Source organism: Onychostoma macrolepis, chromosome 24 (assembly GCF_012432095.1).
Source record: "Onychostoma macrolepis isolate SWU-2019 chromosome 24, ASM1243209v1, whole genome shotgun sequence".
NCBI classification, from domain to species: Eukaryota; Metazoa; Chordata; class Actinopteri; order Cypriniformes; family Cyprinidae; genus Onychostoma; species Onychostoma macrolepis.
The window spans coordinates 7,035,243-7,054,983 of NC_081178.1; the positions used below are offsets into that span (position 1 = coordinate 7,035,243).

A 19,741-nucleotide genomic window follows, 5' to 3' on the forward strand; every position below is an offset into this window, starting at 1 on the left:
CCCCAATAATCAAATTTGGTGCTCAAGAAACTAAAAATGTACTATTCTACAGACCACAAACCTTTGAACGGTCATGTATTTAAACTGATATTAAAAATGCACGATTGTCAATTTTCTTACAAATATTCATATTTTCTTTAATACAAATTTAGAGCTGCCTGCCAGCACTGAAGGCTGAGTGAGTGGCGTCCACCTGGTCGAGGTGCAACCGAGCTCTGGTGTCCTGAGGGAACGTTTTTTTCTACAAGCCGAACGTTGGTAGCATTTGAAGGAAACAACAACAACAGACTTACAGGAAGCAGGACAGGCCTTCCTCCCAAAGGGTCATGGGAAATTGCATTAAGCCTGCCTCAGTACGAGGCACAGGGGTCGTGGCCTGCAGCCAGACACCAGCCACCAAACAGATGCTGCCTGTAAGAACTCTGCTCTCGCACCGGAGACCGCCGCTCCCTCCGAGGGCTTCCCGTGACAGCTTATTACAGGCCAGATGGGGGTGAGAGCCGCTGTCTGTGGGCCAGGGAGTCTGGAGCAGGGACGCTTTTTCCCTCTAAGCAGTTTGCTGTACACTGTATTACACGCTTTGATGGAGAGAGAGCGCACCTGTGTAGCTGGCCTGCTTTCGGGAACGAGTCTATGACCCGTCGTCACCCGGTTCCACATGGAGAGCTGCTTTCCGCGGGCCTGGAAGTGCAGCGGACCTACTGCAGCAGTCATGAGTGCTTTAAAAAGGCAGCGTGCCTTGCAGATGGAGAGCTTTAAGAACCACTGAAGAGCATTCAGAGATGAAAATCGACTCGTGAGCTGCAGTGAATTGCACGGTGACTCCGGCAGCAGTGATTTGGCAGGTGGCCGCGTGGTTAAGGGTTGGGAGGAGGCCTTGTATGAAATTAAAGGAGGGGGCGCGCGGGATTCTTTGTATTTTTTTCCTTGCCGTCACTGCAGGGCAGGTTAAGCATGGAACCGGAGAGCTTTCGCAACTGGAAGAGAAAAAGAGAGAGATGGAAAGCGTCCCGAAGCCCCCTCAGGCTGTGAGGAGAGGGGGCGAAGGGGAACGCTGGGAGGAATGCAGGAATAATAGCAGCTTTACACCTGAAATTTTAATTTTACAGCACAAGGTCACGGAAGGTGGGTACTCTCGTTAAGGGCTGCCGGGTCTCGCAGGAGGCATGATGGAAGACGGGTGTCATTCGGCCCTGTTTGGTAGGCTCAAAATAGCTCTGGGAACGAGAGCCTGTTTTAATTTGCGAAACTGGGGAACTGTGTTGAAGGCAGAAGGTGAAAAAAAGATGAGATCCCAAAGGATGCTGAGTCAAACCTGAGTGAGAACTCCGTGACCCCTGAGATCTTTCCCTCACACTTCTTTTCCTGTGATTACAAATCGCTAAAAATTAATTGTGCCCACCGAATTACTAAAATATTTGCAAGATGAGATGAAAAATATGCATTGCAACAATGAACGATTTTAATTAAAACAGAATGTTGATGAAAATATGAACGTGAATATGCTAACAATGTTTTTAAAAATGCATATCTAGAAGAATATGATTGTTTAAATAATTAAATAATAATCAATATTTTCAAATATTAACCTGCTAGATTTGCATGAGCCGAAACTGAACTGTTAAAATGAACCGCTTTGTTTATGGGTTTATTAGCTCCTCCAAACGCATCCTATACACTAAAATAGTAAAAATAGTTTAAAATAAAATTAATTACTATGACATGGCAAAATTATAGAGCCCCACATATGCCATGCATAAGAGAGAGAGATTAAGTATTCTTTTGCACAAATTAATAATTTGTACCCTCATTTTAGTAAAATTTGTGTCTTTCACACACCTTATTAATTAGTTCCCCAAAAAATTGTGGCCATGTTTAAATATTTAACTAACTTAAAAAGTTAAGTCAAGGCCATGAATTAGTTAGACATACAAACTGGTTCTTATTTCCTGGCCACGTTATTATTTTTCGCCTTGTACAAAATATTGATGAACTGAAGACAAAAACTATAATGTTGCTTTTTAAATTCCATTTGCTGTTTAACTTTTGCAAACATATTAAATAAAGTTATTAAATGTATTAAATGCATTAAATAATGCCTTTAAATACGGTTTTGCAAAAAAAAAATGTAATCTATGATGACTCTAAAAACAACTAAAAATGGTGTTTTGAGCTCAAAATAAAGACAATAACTTCATTTACTGCTCACGACACTATTTCAGAGCATTCAGTAAATGTTAAACCAGTTTGTGAACAAAACATTTTTTTTTCCAGAAATACTGTGCAACTGCTTTGTGAATTTGCCCCTTAAATGTTCAAATCATTAATCAACAGTAAACATGAATTACCAGCATTAATGTTTAACATATGTAAACAAAAACATCTCTAATCTGCTGCAAGTTAAATGTTAAACAGCTTTGAGAAAATAGGGACTGTTTCATAGCAAAACAAACCGAAATGAGAGCAATCGAGAGAGAATATTAACATCCCATTAAAATCAAATTGTATCTCTTTTCATGCAGTCAGAAACAATGCTGAATTAATGTTTTTCCCCCTTCTTTTCCACAGGCAAGGAGAGTAGACGAGGTGCCAAACGGAGTGATTAAATGATATTGCGTCTCTTTAGTTCTCTTGGCAGATACCTGCCCTCGGGCTTTGATTAGCTCTTTGTCTTGCAGCGGAAAATCTACAGCAAACCGAATGGATATGACTGCAAATTTACAGCCACGTTAGAGGGAAATAACTCTGTCTTTGTTCGGATGGAAAAGCTGGTTTATTTCCTGTGGTATAACACACAGTCAGGTGAACAGAATGAAGAGGTGCGCGTTTATTCAGGCCTGAAACGGGCAAAGAGAAACGGTAATACGCAAGGTCACGTACATCACCTCTGGGCTTAATTCATGTGGCAGACCTTCACAGCCAGATCGTGTGCAATGACTTTGATGAGAAAACATCAAGTCGGTGTACCAAACCCAAAGGTAAAAAAACACAGCGTGATCATGTTCAGCCAGAATGTACTGAAAGTACTACAGAAAGTATATTCCGAAATAGTCAGTCATGGTTTAAGCTGTTCTTGACTGATTTAGGAACCTTAAATGGAGATATTATATATTTTTGATGAAATCCAAGAGCTTTCTGACCCTGCATAGACAGCAACGCAACTGACAAGTTCAAGGCCCAGAAAGGTCCATGAAATAGTCCATGTGACATCAGTGGTTCAAGCGTAATGTTATTAAGCTACGAGAAAACTTTTTGTGCACAAAGAAAACAAAAATAGTCATGGTACTTTCGTGAATGCGTGAAGAGAATGACACAGAAGAGATGAAATTGTTAAATGAAGTTTTCTTTACACACAGAAATTATTCTCGTAGCTTCATAAGATTAAGGTTCAACCACTGCTGTCACATGGACTATTTTCATGATGTCCTTATACTACCTTTCTGGGCCTTGAATGTGTCAGTTGCGTTGCTGTCTATGGAGGGTCAGAAAGCTCTCAGATTTCATCAAAACTTACTTAATTCATGTTCTAACGATGAACGAAGGTCTTACAGGTTTGGAACAACATGAGGGTGAGTAATTAATGACAGAATTTTCATTTTTGGATGAATTAACCCTTTAACTATCAGTGGCTTAATCAAGCTTAATCAATTTGCTCCAGTAACAGAGCAAATATGCCCATATAAAACCAGTCTATTTTCAAATTTAAGATGGTCTTAACTGGTCTAAGCAGTTTATTTTTAAGCAAAGATGGCAGAAAATCTAAATGAAAAAGCTTTTATGTCACATTCTTGACCATGACAGGTACTGTTTCAGGCTTTTTGGCTTTAGAGACTCAAAACATGCCTTTCTTGAAAAAACAAAAAAAAAAAAACAGCAATAACCTGATATTTTCATTCTTTTAACAGCATTTTATACTGTTTTACAACTACACATCAGAAATCCAAACAAAAGATTATGATATCAGAGAATAAAGTCCTCTAAGGTGCAGGGATGCGATGTTTTCCTATCAAGCGCATCAGTTGACAGGATGTTATTCTGCTTTTCACAGTTGCTGAGGGTGTAATCATAAGCAAAGACGCTGTTTTTTCTCTGTAATAGGCACCATGCCCTGGTGTGAAACCCCAAAAATGACAACAACAACAAAATCCCCACCTTAATCTCAATGGGCCAAAAACACAAACACTGCATTTGATTCGAATAATGGAGTTATGCTTTTGAATGAAAATTGTTTACGAGCCGCAAAAGGGATTATTCGTGGATTATTAAATTCGGCTAATTCTGTGATGTGATGGAAAAGTGTTATTAAAACGCTTTGACAGAATCAATGTTACGGTAAAGTGGTGAGGCACTGATGCAGGTTCGGCAAAGTTGACAGCGTCTCATCAGCCATTCATAAGTGCTGAAACGTGCTCTGATTCGCAACGGTAGGCATGCGCACATGAATCTATACCTTATTAAAGAAGCAATATCAAAATCTGCATCACTGCAAAATCCATGAAGACGAGCCTTTTTTTATGTGCTTGTACTACGAGATACTGTATTTATAGAACTGTACATTGACCATATCAGTATAATAGTTGAACTCAAGTGCAAACAAGCTTCCAATCCATTCCAAATCCCAACTGAGTTCCAAAACCCAGCAAGCTGCATTTCAACAGACATCTAAATTAGCATTATAAACATCACATGACCAATAAGTGACTTTTAAGTAACCAATCTAGAGCACTACATAGGCATGGGGAAAAACAAGTGCAGAAATGATTTTCACTTAGAAATTACTAGTAAACATGACAACTACAAAAAATGGCGAGTAACAAACTGAATTAAATATGAAATTTTGAAGTAGAAAAACTAAAATAGTATTTTCTTGTAAAATGTTCTCCAATAATCTGTTTTATTAAAAACTTGGGTGAAATTATTCATTTTAATTTACACTTAGTTATTATTAATGATACGTTCGCGTAAGATTGTGGCCTAATTTGGTCTAATTTGCAACAAGCTCACTGAAAAAAAAATGAATGCAAGATGGTGGATGAAGCAAACTGGAAAAAAGAGAGTTTCTATGAGTTTCAAGTAGCTCTATTCTTCTTGTTTTCTAGTACATTCCTAAAAATGTATATGAATTTACTTGAGAAGTAACACTGCATAAGTTTCAACTGCTTTAAGTATAACCAGATAAAAACAATGTGGAAAAAGTTGTCAGTGTATTAAGACAAAAATACACTCTATGAAAAGAGTCTCTTCATATTTTTTGCAGTCTTCAAGTAAATTCATTTTTAGATATTTTTACTGAAAAAAAAAACCTTAAAATGCTCACTAGGTTTTTGAACAGAGCATGTGTTTACTGTCAGATCCACAGTATGGCTCTACTCGATCCATAAAATAAAACACAAAAAGCACAAAACTGTGAGAGCCACATCTTTCCCAGCAGGCCTCATGCTCATGGTCTCCTAACACGTTTTCTCTCCCTGCTGAGTGACAGCAGACTACAAATACCTCAGGGTACCAAATATCATCTGGCATAATAATAAACAATTATAGACAGAAAAAAATCCACACAAACAAACAGTTCATACAAAGGCGTTGCCATGTTTTAGGGCATGTATAATGCTAAATAACATTATTTGTAGGCACGGTACATGATGTATCTCTTCGTACCACCACAGTTAATATAATTCCTTGATTTTCACTCATCTGATTTTCTGACAAACAAATATGCATTTAGGTTTTTAACAAAATAAGACCCTAAAAAGCATTTGCAGTGACTGCTGTAGCTCCCAGCTGACAGTGTCTCTGCATGGTGACTGTGTGCCGTAGGTGTCGAATGTTGGATTTACCTGCCCACAGGCGAGCCCCATTCCCCTCTCCCCCATTCCATGAGGACATGATAGATTCAGCTCCAGGGCATCAGCGCCAGACTCCTGTGAGATGGATGCAGAAGCCTCCGATTATTTACAAATAAATTCAATGCATTTTTCAGCTTTGAATCACAATCAAGTTGTGGACGTTCATATGCAACCCTCACATATGCCATATACACATACAATCTATGGGGGAAAAATAGCTAAAAATCAATTGCATCCACTGCCTGCATTGTTTTTTTGTACATGGTTCACTAAGGATTCATGCAAATTAGACAATATACCCGCAAAATAGAATACAACAGACTAGCATGTTCTGGTGTACTTTACTGAATCTGTATCATTGTGATCCAGACACATGCATATGTGCACATACTTATGGTGCACATATCCATCATTTGATAATCACTTGATGAATTACTACTCTCATGATCAATAGCAAATGAACCCAAACTTGTCTTTTAAATAATTAATTGCAATAAAATGCATTATAGAAAGACATACAGTATATATGATTAGTTACAATTAGTGCTGTTTCTGTAAATAAGAATCTATAATAGGGGAATCTATATTTTTTTAATTAGATATAAAAAAAAGAAGTGTTTACACTTAAAAGAAAAACGAAATTGTTTAATTATGCATGGTGCAGCACTATATTAGCAAACTGGGTTGTAGATGGATTGTGAATGGAAAGCAGGTGTTTGCGCTTAAATACAGCAAAGATTGTATAGTGAATTTAGCCCCCAGTCTAATAAAAATAATAATAAAAGTTAAAATTAGAATCAAAAGTTCAAGTTCAACAACAAAAACAATCAAAATAAATAAATAATTCATTCTGTCATCATTTTTCACCCCCATGTCAATTCAAAAATGTATGACTTGCTTATAATTTTTATTTATTTTTGTAATGTTTTAATAGGGTTATTTTGGACCCCATGGACTTTTACTGTATGGACAAAAACAGTTTTTCAAAATATCGCCTTTGGTGTTCCAAAGAAGAAAGAAAGTCATGCAGGTTTGAAATTACATGAAAGTGAGTAAATGATGACAGAAGCTCTTTTTTAGATAATCATCTACTGACCCAAAAGTATCTACTGTAAGTACAGTGGGCTTTGTTGTGTTCAAGGATGTCATACCAAACTTGTAGAAACTATAATGAATCATCAAGAAACAACTCAAAAACCAAAAAAATAAATTCTTCAATGCACTTCAGGTTTAGCAAAGAATGCTTTTCTTTTATTTTTACATGTACAGAGCATAACTAATCACATATACAGTCTTTCTGCATTGTACTTTCAAATAATCTTTCCATGCAATCGAAGTCTATTCACCATGCAACGGCAAAACGAAACACAAAAGACACACACGCACAAGCTAATAAAGAATATAACTAAAAAACAAACAATTTTATTGTTTATCAGACTCAAGCAGATGCAAACAATGAGCGAAGCAAATCAACGCTCACTGAGACATTGGCTCTAAAATAGATGAGAGCTGTGATAAGTGTTCCACACGGATGCACGAGAGACGAGCGAGCGAGCGAGCGGGCGGCACGCAGACCGGGGTGGGGTGCGTAGCCGAGCCGAGTTTGACAGGCAATTACAGATCCACGGGGGCTTTAAACCACATCACATGGGGGATTTAAACAATTACAAAAAGCTCTACAAACCTGCCACAGTGACTCCATCTGTAGATTTATGATTTTCCGCAGACTGACAGCCATTAAAGGGGGAAAAGAATAATAAGCATTTTAGCCTTACAAAGTGCAGAGGACCATGAGGTGGGCTGATGCTATTTATCACTGTCAGCCGGGGAACGGGACAAACCTGCCGCTCTTACAGGATTAGGCCCCAGATTTCATGGTCAATTAGGACCAAATACAGGTACAAAATGGATACAATGTGCCGTGATCCCAAAGCCAATTATCAATAATGTTTAACTTCACCCAGTTTCTTTTAAGCCCTTTATAGAACGAGGAACGGGAGGAGGACGACGAGGGGGCAGGCTTTCCTTTTCGCCCTCCCATCCAACAAAAGGGTCGACACGCACACAGTGAATTAAGTGCTATCATCTCTCATCACGGTAAGCTGCTTTCATACAGAGAGGCCAGCAAGACGACTGTTTGATATTGCGGGCTTAGTACTGAGAGAAGGGATAGATTTAAAATAAGCCAAAGGAAGCAAAAACAACAACAACAACAAAACCGTCAAGAGCAGTTTCTGAGATCTCTCTTTTCTAGCTATATGAATTGTGAAATATAAGTGTCTGTCTATGGAGAAATAAAGCCATTGCATTCATAACTAGGAAGAAAAGTCGCAGCCGCAACACCAGGGTGTTTGGATGGTTGCCAATGCATTGCTATGCGGTTGCTAAGGTGTTCAAAAGAGTCCACAACAGAGTCTCTATGATATTTTGGTTTTTAGATTCATGTAAGGACAGAGCATTTGAAGAATTTCATTCAGAACCTGTTGCATTTTCTTTCTGAGATTGGCTAGTTATATATAATTCTTGGGATCTATGCCAAAACAACTACATGGTCCAGTTTCAAGTAAGTTTTGGACTCAACATAAAGAACCAACCAATTTCACAAAAATTTGAGAAGGGTATAACTGCAGCCTGGAGATCTCCAAATGGGGGCGGGAACTCCAAAATAGGGCATGGCTTCCTCCCACTGACAGACAGGCACATGATACGCATGCGCAATTTTTTCTCCCAATCAACTTCAGCACAAACTCCGCCCCACGGATGATTCTAAAGATTTTATTGGTTGTGTCAATCACAGTGCCTACACTTTCCTACACTATGCCACAAAAATGCTAACCCCTAAACCTACCCCACACCTGACCCTAACCTTAACCAGTGAAATTGGCTGCACGGCGCTGAAAAGAAAGTTGCCGTTCAGGAGATAAGCAGTTAATTAGATTATGCGATATGAGATCGCCGAGCCGGCTGTTCTGTAACTCCCCGACCGGACCTCACCGGACAATGGCACCTTTTTAGTTACACCCAGCATCACTACCCCATCCTACCCTGCGACTTTCGAGCCCTGGGATGCCCCCGTTGTTTAAAACAAAGCGATAGAGTTAAATCTTTCCCCTGCGCTGCATTGGGACGGCTCGCGGGAGAGCTCGTGGGTGATTCTCATTTATATCACGAAGCAGAGGTTCAAACTCCAGTCTGAACACCACTGGCCACGAGCTTTGGGCTCTGCTCTCACAGAGAATATTGATTTATATAGCATATTTTATTTTAGATCAACTAGAAACAATGTTTAATTTAGAAAGTTTTATTTCGAAATGTAAGTCAATAACAATTGGCTGAAGTCAGAGCCAATGGTGAAAGTCTTTCCGTGAATAGACCCCACCCCATTTTGGAGGTTCTGCCCACTTTTGGAGTTCACGCACCATTTTGGAGATCTCCGGTCTGCAGTTATACCTACTTGAAAAATCTTTAGGACTCTTCAGGCAATATTGTTTTCTAGGCATAGGCTTGATACCTGCTAAAACTGATGATTAGAAAAAAATGGTAATTAACATAAATACAGTATATTGACAATAAGCACACACAGCCTATCTAGAAATTTGAAAATGCCACTATAAGCATATTCTTGTAACATTCTAAACAATAACGGGTCTTTTAGTAACACATTTAGGTGCATTTTGAATACTTTTTGTTTTCTTTTTTCCCCCTGTATATTAACATTCTCATTTAGTTTTTTGTCTTAAAAAAAATCAAACCAAGGAGACATTTCAGCATCGTAACAGTTTAGTTTTTTGTTTAGGAACACAGCAAACAAACTATAGATACAGAAACTCTTCAACATATGCAGCACCAGATTTGTTCAAACCTTTTATGCCAAGTATTAACAATAGTAACAGTGATGGTATCTTCAGCAAACACCACTAACTGTGCACTGCAATCCACTTAAAGTACTCATAAAGCACCAAACTATATGTATTATATCTTATCAACTATTATCACCAACCACACTACTTTTCTGTGAAACTTTTAAGGGCATGCTCCTCAAAAGAGAAGATCTGGATCAAACCTGACTTTGATGAGGATTATCAACTCTAAAGCTGATAAAGACAACATTACCCATCGCTGTCATACTCCCTGGATCAGTACAGCTAGTTTGACTTCAGGGGCATTAGAGAGGAGGAGAAGTGGAAGAGAAGAAAAGTCTGGTGAAAAAATATGCACTCAAAAGGTGACAGGAATGGCAACAAATAGACATCCAGTCTTGTCTTACTAAAGTCACTTATTACTAACTTAAGCAAACTGACAAGCATAGAACATTAATTTATAGACACCCAAACAGGTTCGGTTGAATCTGCTTCCTGGTCTTTCACAGGATGTCGTTATAGAACAACACTCGACTAAAAGCACAATGAGCAACTTTTTAGGGATACCAAACATAAAATGTCCCAACTATCTGACAGATATCGCTGAAATAGGTGTCCTGAGAAATCAAATATCTCTCTGACACCCCTAGGCACTATATTAAAAAAAAGTCAGCGATGATGTGGAGGAAGCTAGCTAGCTAGCTGAAATTGTACAGAAAGTCTCCTAAGAGCAAGGTTGCGCACCATTTAGAACTGAATTGGGAATGTGTTTATGGAATAAAATGAACTGAAATAAAAAAAAAAAAAAGACATATTTTTGTAATTGGAAATTACCCAGACAAAATTGAATGTTGGCATGAAAAAAGCCTCATTTGAAAGCTTTCTGAAAAAGAAGAAAAAAAAAACCTTGAAATTTGAAGGTGTAAAGCATTACAGTTAGAACATAGATAATAGACAGACAGACAAACAGACAGACAGACAGACAGACAGACAAACACAGACAGATAGACAGATAGATAGACAGACAGACAGACAGACAGACAGACAGACAGATACATAGATAGATACTGCGCTTATCAACAGTTTATTAGTTTATACCACCCTCAAATTTTGAGCGAGAGACACATGCAGCGGTGCAGCCTGGGAATCTGGCATTTGAGTGACAGCAATGAGGCTTTTATTAGTTTAAATTCACGTATTCACATATTCTGTAGCTATGCCACTCACGAACAACCACACATTGCGCACTTATTATTGGGCCTGCTTTTAGCCATTTATCTGCAATCCACTGTTCCTTTTTCTTCTGCCAACTTTCAATTGGATAAAATAGGAACAGCTCACGGAGAGACTTTGACATTTATGAATTATAGCCTCAGGCACATCGTTATGATGTAATATTTCTCTCAAAGGCAGCGATTTTATGGAGGGGAAAGTAGCTGAGGAGAGATGGCGGCTGCAAGTAGAATGGTTTACTTCAGACTGACACTTCTGTGAGGGGAAAAGAGAGAGAGAGAGAGTCTGGATGATACAGAGAGAGAGAGAGAGGAGATGGGCGTGCAAGGTAGGGAAAGAAAGCATGAAAAAAAACTTTTAAGTAGTATCCTTAGGCGAGGAACAGTGTTAAGTGTTCCCTTAGATTTCAAAGTGGGAATGAATGGTTGATTCTCTTTGAAAACGGAGTTGCCATGGCAACTGAGCCTTTATTTCATATTTGCTGGCACAGGTAGCTAAACAGCAGACGCGAGGAAGACGAGGCATTCAGACCACAGAGGAGTTCGCAGACCACTAAAACCCACGGCGCCAGACGAGGTCCAAAGACAAATGGTCTTTCACCGCTTCACCCCGATCGTCCGTATCTCCTGCTCATCCATTTCTCGTTTCATCTCTGACAACAGATCAATGCTTTCACTTTCATCCAGTATAGGTAAAAGAGCAAGACCTTCAAATCAGTCCTGTGCTCGTTTTGTTGGGGATCTTTTTCAAGCTTAAAGCGTGAAGTGAAGTGTGGTGTGACACGGCAGCCGTACCCTGAAGCGATGTTCTCACCGTACTTTACATCATCGGCTTGCCTTATGAATACACAATATGCAAAATGTACCTGGGCTCCAGTGACAGGGGATGTCAGGCGAATACATAATGACAGTAATATGGAGGGGGGTGGGGAGGCAGGAAATACCAGATGTCCATCTTTGCCGTTAGTAAAAGAGGGTTTTGGGTGGGTTTGACAGGCCGGTTTAATGAGGTGAGAGAGGATAGGGCGACGCGTCGATGTAATCGATAGCAGAATTAACACATTGACATACAGACTGTTTACTTTCAGCCATTTTCTCTGCACAATTAAGCGCCTGAGATCTGCAAGTCAACTATGATTAATCCCGGGGTCACTCCACTGTCTCGCTCTATTTCCACTTAAAGTATCAAGGCCTGCGTTTATAACTCCAAATGTGCGCGTATAAGTGGCATGTAGACATATCTGAGTGCTTCACCTCTACACAAAATGTTTGTGTGTATGCGTATAGCTAGGGTTATGCATAATTCAGAATCAAAGAATTGGCTCCTTTCCAATTTATGAGTGTGAATTTGAATGAAATTGTGCTACCACAATTCAAATTCAGTTCAAATTCGGAAACTGAATTGGAACTGAAAAGGCATTCTTAATTTAATTCTGAATCGTGCACAATCATTTATATGGTATCCTTCCTGGTGTTGAGGCTAATTGTCGTTGATGCTGTTTTGGGGTAGATGTCATTTCAAGTTGAAGCCATTTTTGGCTTGATGCCATTTTGGAGTTGTTGGTGCTGTTTGAGGGTGATGTCAGTTGAGGAGGATTCTGTTTTTGGGATGAGGCCATTTGGAGATGACATTTTGGGGTTGATCCCGTTGATACCTTCTGAGGATTATGCCTCTTTGGGGTTGAGGGCATTTCAGGGTTAATGTCAACTGAGCTCAATGCCTACTTGGAGATGAGACTGCTTGGGGTTGATGCCATTTTGGTTGATGTCTTTTTGGAGTTGAAACTGTCTGAGAGCATTTTGGGGTTTATGGTGCTTGGGCTTGATGCCGTTTTGGAGTTTATTCCAATTGAGGTTGATGCCCTCTTGCTAGAGCTGGAAAAATAAATCGATGCATTGTGATTGAAGAAATGATTCTGCATCAATTCTGGGATTTTCCGAATGCATCGCGATTCTCTCTCGATTCTGAGCTTAGTTTTTAACAGCAGATGGCACTGCGTGCTTCAGAAACAGCTATATTCTGCTTGCTTCGAATTCCTTACACACACTTGAAACTAAAATAACCATTCATGAAGTTCGAAAAGGTTGAAGTGAATTACAAGGGTGTTCACAGTAGAATGTGTTTACATTAATCTTGCGTCAGAAAAGCATTCTGAGCCGAGGTGCAATTACATGACTTAGCCAAAAACACAAACTGTCTTCAGAGCTCTTCTTTGTGAGCATTTGAGTGTGTGGTTAAAAACTATATTAGAATGAAACCAAATTAAAAACTAAGCTCAGAATCGATTCCAGAGAGAATTGCGATGCATTTGAAAAATCTCACAATCGATTCACGAATAGAAATGCATCGATTTATCATCGCAGCCCTACTTCTTGGAGTTGACGCTGTTTGCAGATCAAGGTTGATGTCGTTTGAAGCTGATAACATTTTAGGGCTGATGTCTTTTTGGAAGTGAGACCTTTCGCAGTCAATGCTGTTTTGAGGTTGAAGCCAGTTTAAGTTGATGCCTTTTTAGGGGTGAGGCCTTCTGCAGTTGATGGCATTTTGGAATTGATGACGTTTTGAGGTTGATATCAGTTGATGTTCATGCCATTTGAGGCTGTTTACAATTGATGCCTATTGAAGTTGTTGATTGTTGTTTGCGTTTCAGGGTTGATGGTGATTGCAGTTGCATTTTTTTGGGGGTTGAAGCCATCTGCAGTTAAAAGCATTTTGGGGTTGATGCTGCTTAGTTTAACTGCAACATCCTGGGATCTGGACAACTCCATTCTCACAGATGGACCGGCCTGATGATGTCTGGTCTGGGAAGTCCTCTCATTTTCTCTCTTCCATCCTTCCTTCCCCCTCTCCATCTCTCCTCCCATCTCATCCAACCATCAGCGGCTCACTCCTTGGCATCCTCTGTCTCATCCCTCTCAGCTTCTTGGCAACATCAGATTAGTTGCTTCCGAAGAGCATTTCCCGTAAATGTAGCCTACTTTAGATCCAGGATTAGCTGCCAGTGATTCAATAAAGGGCTTTTTTTTGGATAACAGTAAATGTTGGTTTTGCAGTTTGGTACAGGACAGTATGCGATGGCGTGGGTACACATGCAGTGTTATCAAAAGAGCCAAATTATCCCTAAGGGAAGAGGTTATTATTTCACAACTGTGTGTGTTCACAAATTAGCATAACAAAGACTCACCTCTGCCATTTTGGCAAGCTCGGTCCAATCAGCTTTGTTGTAGCTGCACATTATGCTGGATATGACAATCTATGGGGGAGAGAAGAATGAGAAAGAGAGAGAGATTTCAGCATGGACAGAATTCAAGAACAGGTTTTCTTTGTCTCACCTTGTGGCCTTTAACAGAGGCCCGTTTCATTGTGTACAAAAGGTTTCCCCATCAAGGTCCCATTTCAGCACATTATAAAATGGATCTGAAGGCCATTATCTTGTCTTTAAAAAGCAGCTGCCGCCTTCTCCTCAACCCTCAAAGTCACAAAATCAATATTTATAATTCACAAGACCAGGACAAATCCACTGTTGCGCCGCCTTTATTAAAACAGTATCAAGCCCCAGAGCAGGGTGTTAGATAAGAGCATTTGCTGGATTAGCCTGCACCGTTTGTTGTTTCTTTTTTCCTTCGGACACACAATAAGCCAGTCATAAAACAGGTTACGGAAGGTCTGCTTCTCAAAAACAACTCCTGGTTTTCAGTAATCACGGACATAAAAAGCTTTTGAAACCGTACAGAGCGTACCATAGCACCAATTCTCCAGAGATGGACTTTCTGCCCACACTTGCGAGCGGAAAGAGTAGCTACCAGGTCAACATTTCAGCGCACTGTGTCCCTCGTCGTGATATTTCTCCAGGAAAAATCTAACCGCGTTAACCGCATATGTGGCCGCACTCCATTATGTGCCTAATAGCTGCAGAGATGTGGAGAAAAACCCTGCAATGAAGGCCAGCCTATCTTGTGTTCCTTGGTCCAACGACACGATTACATCTAAACTCTTGTCTCATCAGATGTCCATGACTTACACTCGCCGCTGATGAGGTGGAGGTGGGCGGCACGGGGGACGGCGAAGATTGGTGCTAACAACAGGAGAACAGGAGTCCGGGGAGACTCGGAGAAAACTGATTTCATGGGAGGATATTAAACTTGGAGGCTGTGTTGTCCCCCCGGGACAAATTTCCGCTAGATATAAATCTCTCGGGCATTACGCTTTCCCAAAAGCAGCAGGCAGTTAGGCGCTAAGCTTAGCCCACCTACACGAGAGCAGAAAATATTGCCAAGTTTTAGGGGGCAAATAAAGTTAAGCACTCTGACATTTACCGCCGAGATTTACAGTACAACACTGACATATAAGTGATATTTGATACACCCTGAAATAGTGTTTGGTAATATTACCATAAACCTCAGGACATCGGTGAGCAACAGCAGGGTTCCCAAAGAAGACGAAGAGATCAACGCCGCAGGCTTCATTTCGATTATTATACGCGACGCCGGTATTCTGTTTTGATTTGGGCTTGACCTTTGCTCACTTTAACGTCACGTTATTGCAGAACGGCCCTTGAGAAGCTGGAGAGGGATCTAGTTTTAAGTTTATTAACACCAATCCAGCCTGAGCCCCCCTGCCGGAGCGTCACATTAACCGGTGCCGAGGCTGCAGGGTTTGAGGAAGATCGGGGATTACCTGGTTATAAGCTCAATAACCTCCCTCCGGGCGAGCGCCTCCGAACCCACCTTACACTCTAACAATGTGTCTCCATGGAGATGAGTCACCTGGAGGCCATATGAGAACATGTGGAGCGATGATTCCCGCCGACTCTCTAACGCAGTGCTGTGACCATTTCCTAATAACGGGGAAAAATGGAAGCACTGATAACGGCAAACCACAATTTGTCCAGTTCGGAGCCACAATTGCCAGAGCAGCATCCTGATGAGGTTTCTTTTTCAGGAACGGTAAAGACAGCGTTTAGCGCAGCGGGTGTACATGTGAGGGATAGCTAGCTATGAACTGCATGAGAACCAACCAGCCTGACCTCTCCCTCTCACACTGACAAATTTAATAACAGAAACAATAATCGTGCTAAGAACACGCTCAGAGTCTTCTAAAGCATCTGTTGGTATGACAATAGGTACTTAAAAGGATAATTAAAACATGCATTCGATCTTTTGTTTGATGGAAAGTTTTGAGTGTTTTTATTTTTTTGAGTTGTTCAGAAAATTCTGGTGTCTATTTTTTGAACAATTTTCACCAGCCTGATCCAAAACTCTTTTTTATATGCTTTGAAATTCAATCAGATTTTTACCTCAGTTGTGTTGTGACATGAAGACTTAATTAAAATACTCAATATGCCAGTTTGTTTTTTCTTTTTTACGCTGATATTACCTTCATATTTGGATACTGCTCTCACGAATGCAGTTTGTTTCATTTTAACAAAAACATAAAAGAAAATATATAAGAAAAATTATGCATATATATATATATATATATATATATATATATATATATATATATATATATATATATATAATTTAAATATCGTTAAATGTGTTATATTCTTTTTAAGAAGATAAAGACTAAAGAGTATCTGAGTATTTAAATGCATATATATATATATAATTAAATATGTTTAAGACTAAATTAGCATAAGAAGATATTAAAATTTGTACAGTCTTTCTTTTCCAGGAAACTAGCAAAAATACCCTACACTCATGGCATACAAATATGTCAGCTCAACTTTCTGTTTTAACAGGAAATACGCTCGTCAAGCAATTTCTTAAGGTGCTACGGCAGTAAAGCATATCTCAGCTCAGTCGGGGCCCTTAAAAGAAGCTTCTCTCTTTTTCTCTCTCAACTCTCTCTTCACCTTGTTTCAGAAAGAAGCGATACATCTCTGCTGCTTTCATCCTCAGTACAAAAGCCGCCCCAGTGAATGCTGGGCATCACTTCCATTAGTGCTGCCCGTGATTGCCGTCAGAATGTCCTGCAGAAATCAATTAATCCTTTGATATTTCTTGAGCACAAAAAGAAACCCAGATACAAGAATCTTAGAAGTGAACAAATGAGTTGTCATTTTGTAATTTCAGCAAGCATATGCCGCTCCTGCTGTACCGATACGAAGGCTGAATAAAAAAAATGTACTTATGGATGGAGCTAGCTCACATCATAAATATTTGGATTTCATTAACAAACATGAGGATCACATTACTATGAATAATAAATGGAACAATGAGAAATGAATATTGAAATCATATTCAAATTTTTATGACTTCAGAGCCAAACCGCTGAGGAAAAATTGAAAATAACTAGCTACCACAGAGAGTCCCATGCGGATTTTACCAAGACCTCCTCCCATGCATTGTGCGGAAGAGATTACAAAGAACAATTTTCGCTTCTCAACATGTTCATGTGCATATCTACCTTCATTAATGTAGAAATAAAACAGCAGCTGCTCTGGTTAAAGACTCTAATTTATAAAATAAAGACTCTTATATTCTTACACCTTGTCCAACTAGCAACAGATCCATAAAAATCACATCACTAACTAGCAGGGACTGTCAACACAGTGACACATCATGACATTTTGATGGACTCGTGCATTCTATTATTGACGTGTCACGCTAGGTAGCCCGCTGTGAATCTCACTGGTCCATTTTCTCAATACAATGTTCCACAAAGTGCTTGTGTCCAACTTACATTGTCAGGAAAGTCGGCTTTGAGTTCCGTCACACTCTGGCACCAATAGGCAGCCGTCTTCTCGCTGATCAGCTCAATGTTCAGGAAGGAGCCCTGCCCGGGACCAAACAGCGGTCCGGAAGTGGTTCCACGCACAATACGTGGAGACACATTGGTGACCAAATCCTGCATGAAGAAAAAAAAGAAGAAAAAAAAAAAAAGAGATTAGGATTTAAGCAGTTACCATTCAGATCAAAGACTCCTTCAGAGGTACGTGACCTCGCGGCACCTCCATTAGCGACTAATAATTAGCGTACTAGAGGAAAAGACCTACACCTACAAATTCACCTCGCTCCGACTATCCCAACAGACTCCACTGCTATAAAATATGCTCCGCGGCTATAATTTCCGTGTAGAACAACATAAAGAAGACAATTACGGCCATATTCTACAGAAATTCATGACACAAATTCAATAGCGTTATTTCTCCTTCCCTCTCCCAGGGGGCTTTGAAGTGGAGCTAAATTCATATTTAATCATACACGTTTGAAATTGTGCCGTGCAGTAGGGAAAATGAAGTCTACTTGAACCACAAAAAAAGGGTTTTTACATTACAAAATAAAGTCATTCATCCATCAGTTTGCACTAATATCTTCCCTTCCTCACACTTTCCCACACTACATTTTATGCATGTAGCAGAGGCTTGTCTTTTCTCAAAAGTGCCAGCATGCCCACAAGCCTTGATAGATGTTCTCTGTACTACATTAAGCTGGAGTTGAAAATTCATCTCTTGGCATTAGAGTCCCAAAGGATTCCCTGCCAAACTGATTGGATGTATAGAGTACAGGTCATCCTGGCCGGACAGTAATCAGTCCACGCGGTAAATTAGAAGCCAAGCTAATGAAGCTGGCAAAGTCGCGAGGATCGTGGCATCCGGTGAACCGCTATTGGCTAATGGCTAATGGCTTTGGCCCTCGATATGAGGTTCAACCAAGCCAATGAATTGATGCTCTCACCGATGTAGATGCATCTTCTGGGGATTGAGCCAAGAAATCTGTTGTGTCTCATTTCAAACCTGTGTAAATGACAAACTGAGATTATATTTACAGGTTTTTTGCAGCGATGCTGAAGACAAACCATTTTTGGTTCAACAAAGAACCTTTCAGTCAGCAGTCCTTGTGAAGAACATTTTTTTCCACTATAGAGAACCTTTTATTCAGTGAAAATATTCTTTCCTAAAAATAAAGGTTCTTTATTGGCATTGAAATTCCAGAGAATTCCATTCCACAAAAGGTTCTTTGGATTATTAAAATGTCTTAGAAAAATGGTTCTTTTAGTAACTGTTCACTGAAAAGTTCTTTGAGGAACCTAAATTGGTTCTTCTATTGAATCACAGTGAACACACCCTTTTAGAACGTGTTCCATGGATGAAAACCATACACTGTTTAAAATAAAGGTTCCTCATTGGCATGTGTGGTCTCATGAAGAACCTTTAATTTTTAAGAGCGTATGGTTTCTGAGAGTTAATGATATTCTGGTCTCAGGACCCTGTCTAATGATTTGAGGTATCATTCATGTCTGTAGCACAAACGGTGTGTGGGACCAGATATGCACTGACGTTTAAAACTGAAGGTTAGGGGTTTGTTCTAATCCTTAGCAAGCATCATTAATTAAAGACAAAGAGGGACTCGTTTTAATCCAATGTGTCTAAGACCGTGGCGCTAAGAGGCTAAAGGGTTAAGAAATTACATTCCGTGTTTCGTCTTCTTCTCTTGCTGTGAAAATTGAACCGATAAACTGAACAGAACAAACAAAAGGGAGTGACAGCTTAATCCTTTGAACTCTGATAAACCATCCATCATAATTTAACAGTGTGAGAGGACAATTTGCATATACTAATTAGAACCTACGCCTTTACAGAACAATTACAATAATGGCACGCAAACTTCATTTTACAACATTTGAGCACTTTTCAAGCCACGGAGACAAGAAACTTTCATTGAAAATGTGATCCAATTAGCATAAATTTGATTTAGAAGTGAGGCTCCAAATGTGTGGTTTGTTTTTGTATTATTCATTACACATTTTTAGCTCATTTTAATTAATTGTTACATTAGTTTATTTATTTCTCGTGCT

At 39.6% G+C, this 19,741-nt stretch overlaps 1 protein-coding gene across 5 annotated transcripts in view; it reads right to left on the bottom strand.

Annotated features, from left to right (window-relative positions):
• The window catches only part of dpyda.1 (dihydropyrimidine dehydrogenase a, tandem duplicate 1), a 189,784-nt gene that overhangs the window by 62,540 nt on the left and 107,503 nt on the right, over positions 1-19,741 (bottom strand). For 4 of the 5 annotated variants that reach the window (XM_058765964.1, XM_058765965.1, XM_058765968.1 and 1 more), the window contains 3 exons: positions 17,627-17,791; positions 14,124-14,192; positions 5,838-5,921 (listed from right to left, as the gene is read on the bottom strand). In XM_058765964.1, coding sequence (XP_058621947.1) covers positions 5,838-5,921; positions 14,124-14,192; positions 17,627-17,791 — 318 coding nt within the window. The remainder of the gene's footprint in view (positions 1-5,837; positions 5,922-14,123; positions 14,193-17,626; positions 17,792-19,741) is intronic. The other variant, XM_058765966.1, reaches the window with a different exon arrangement.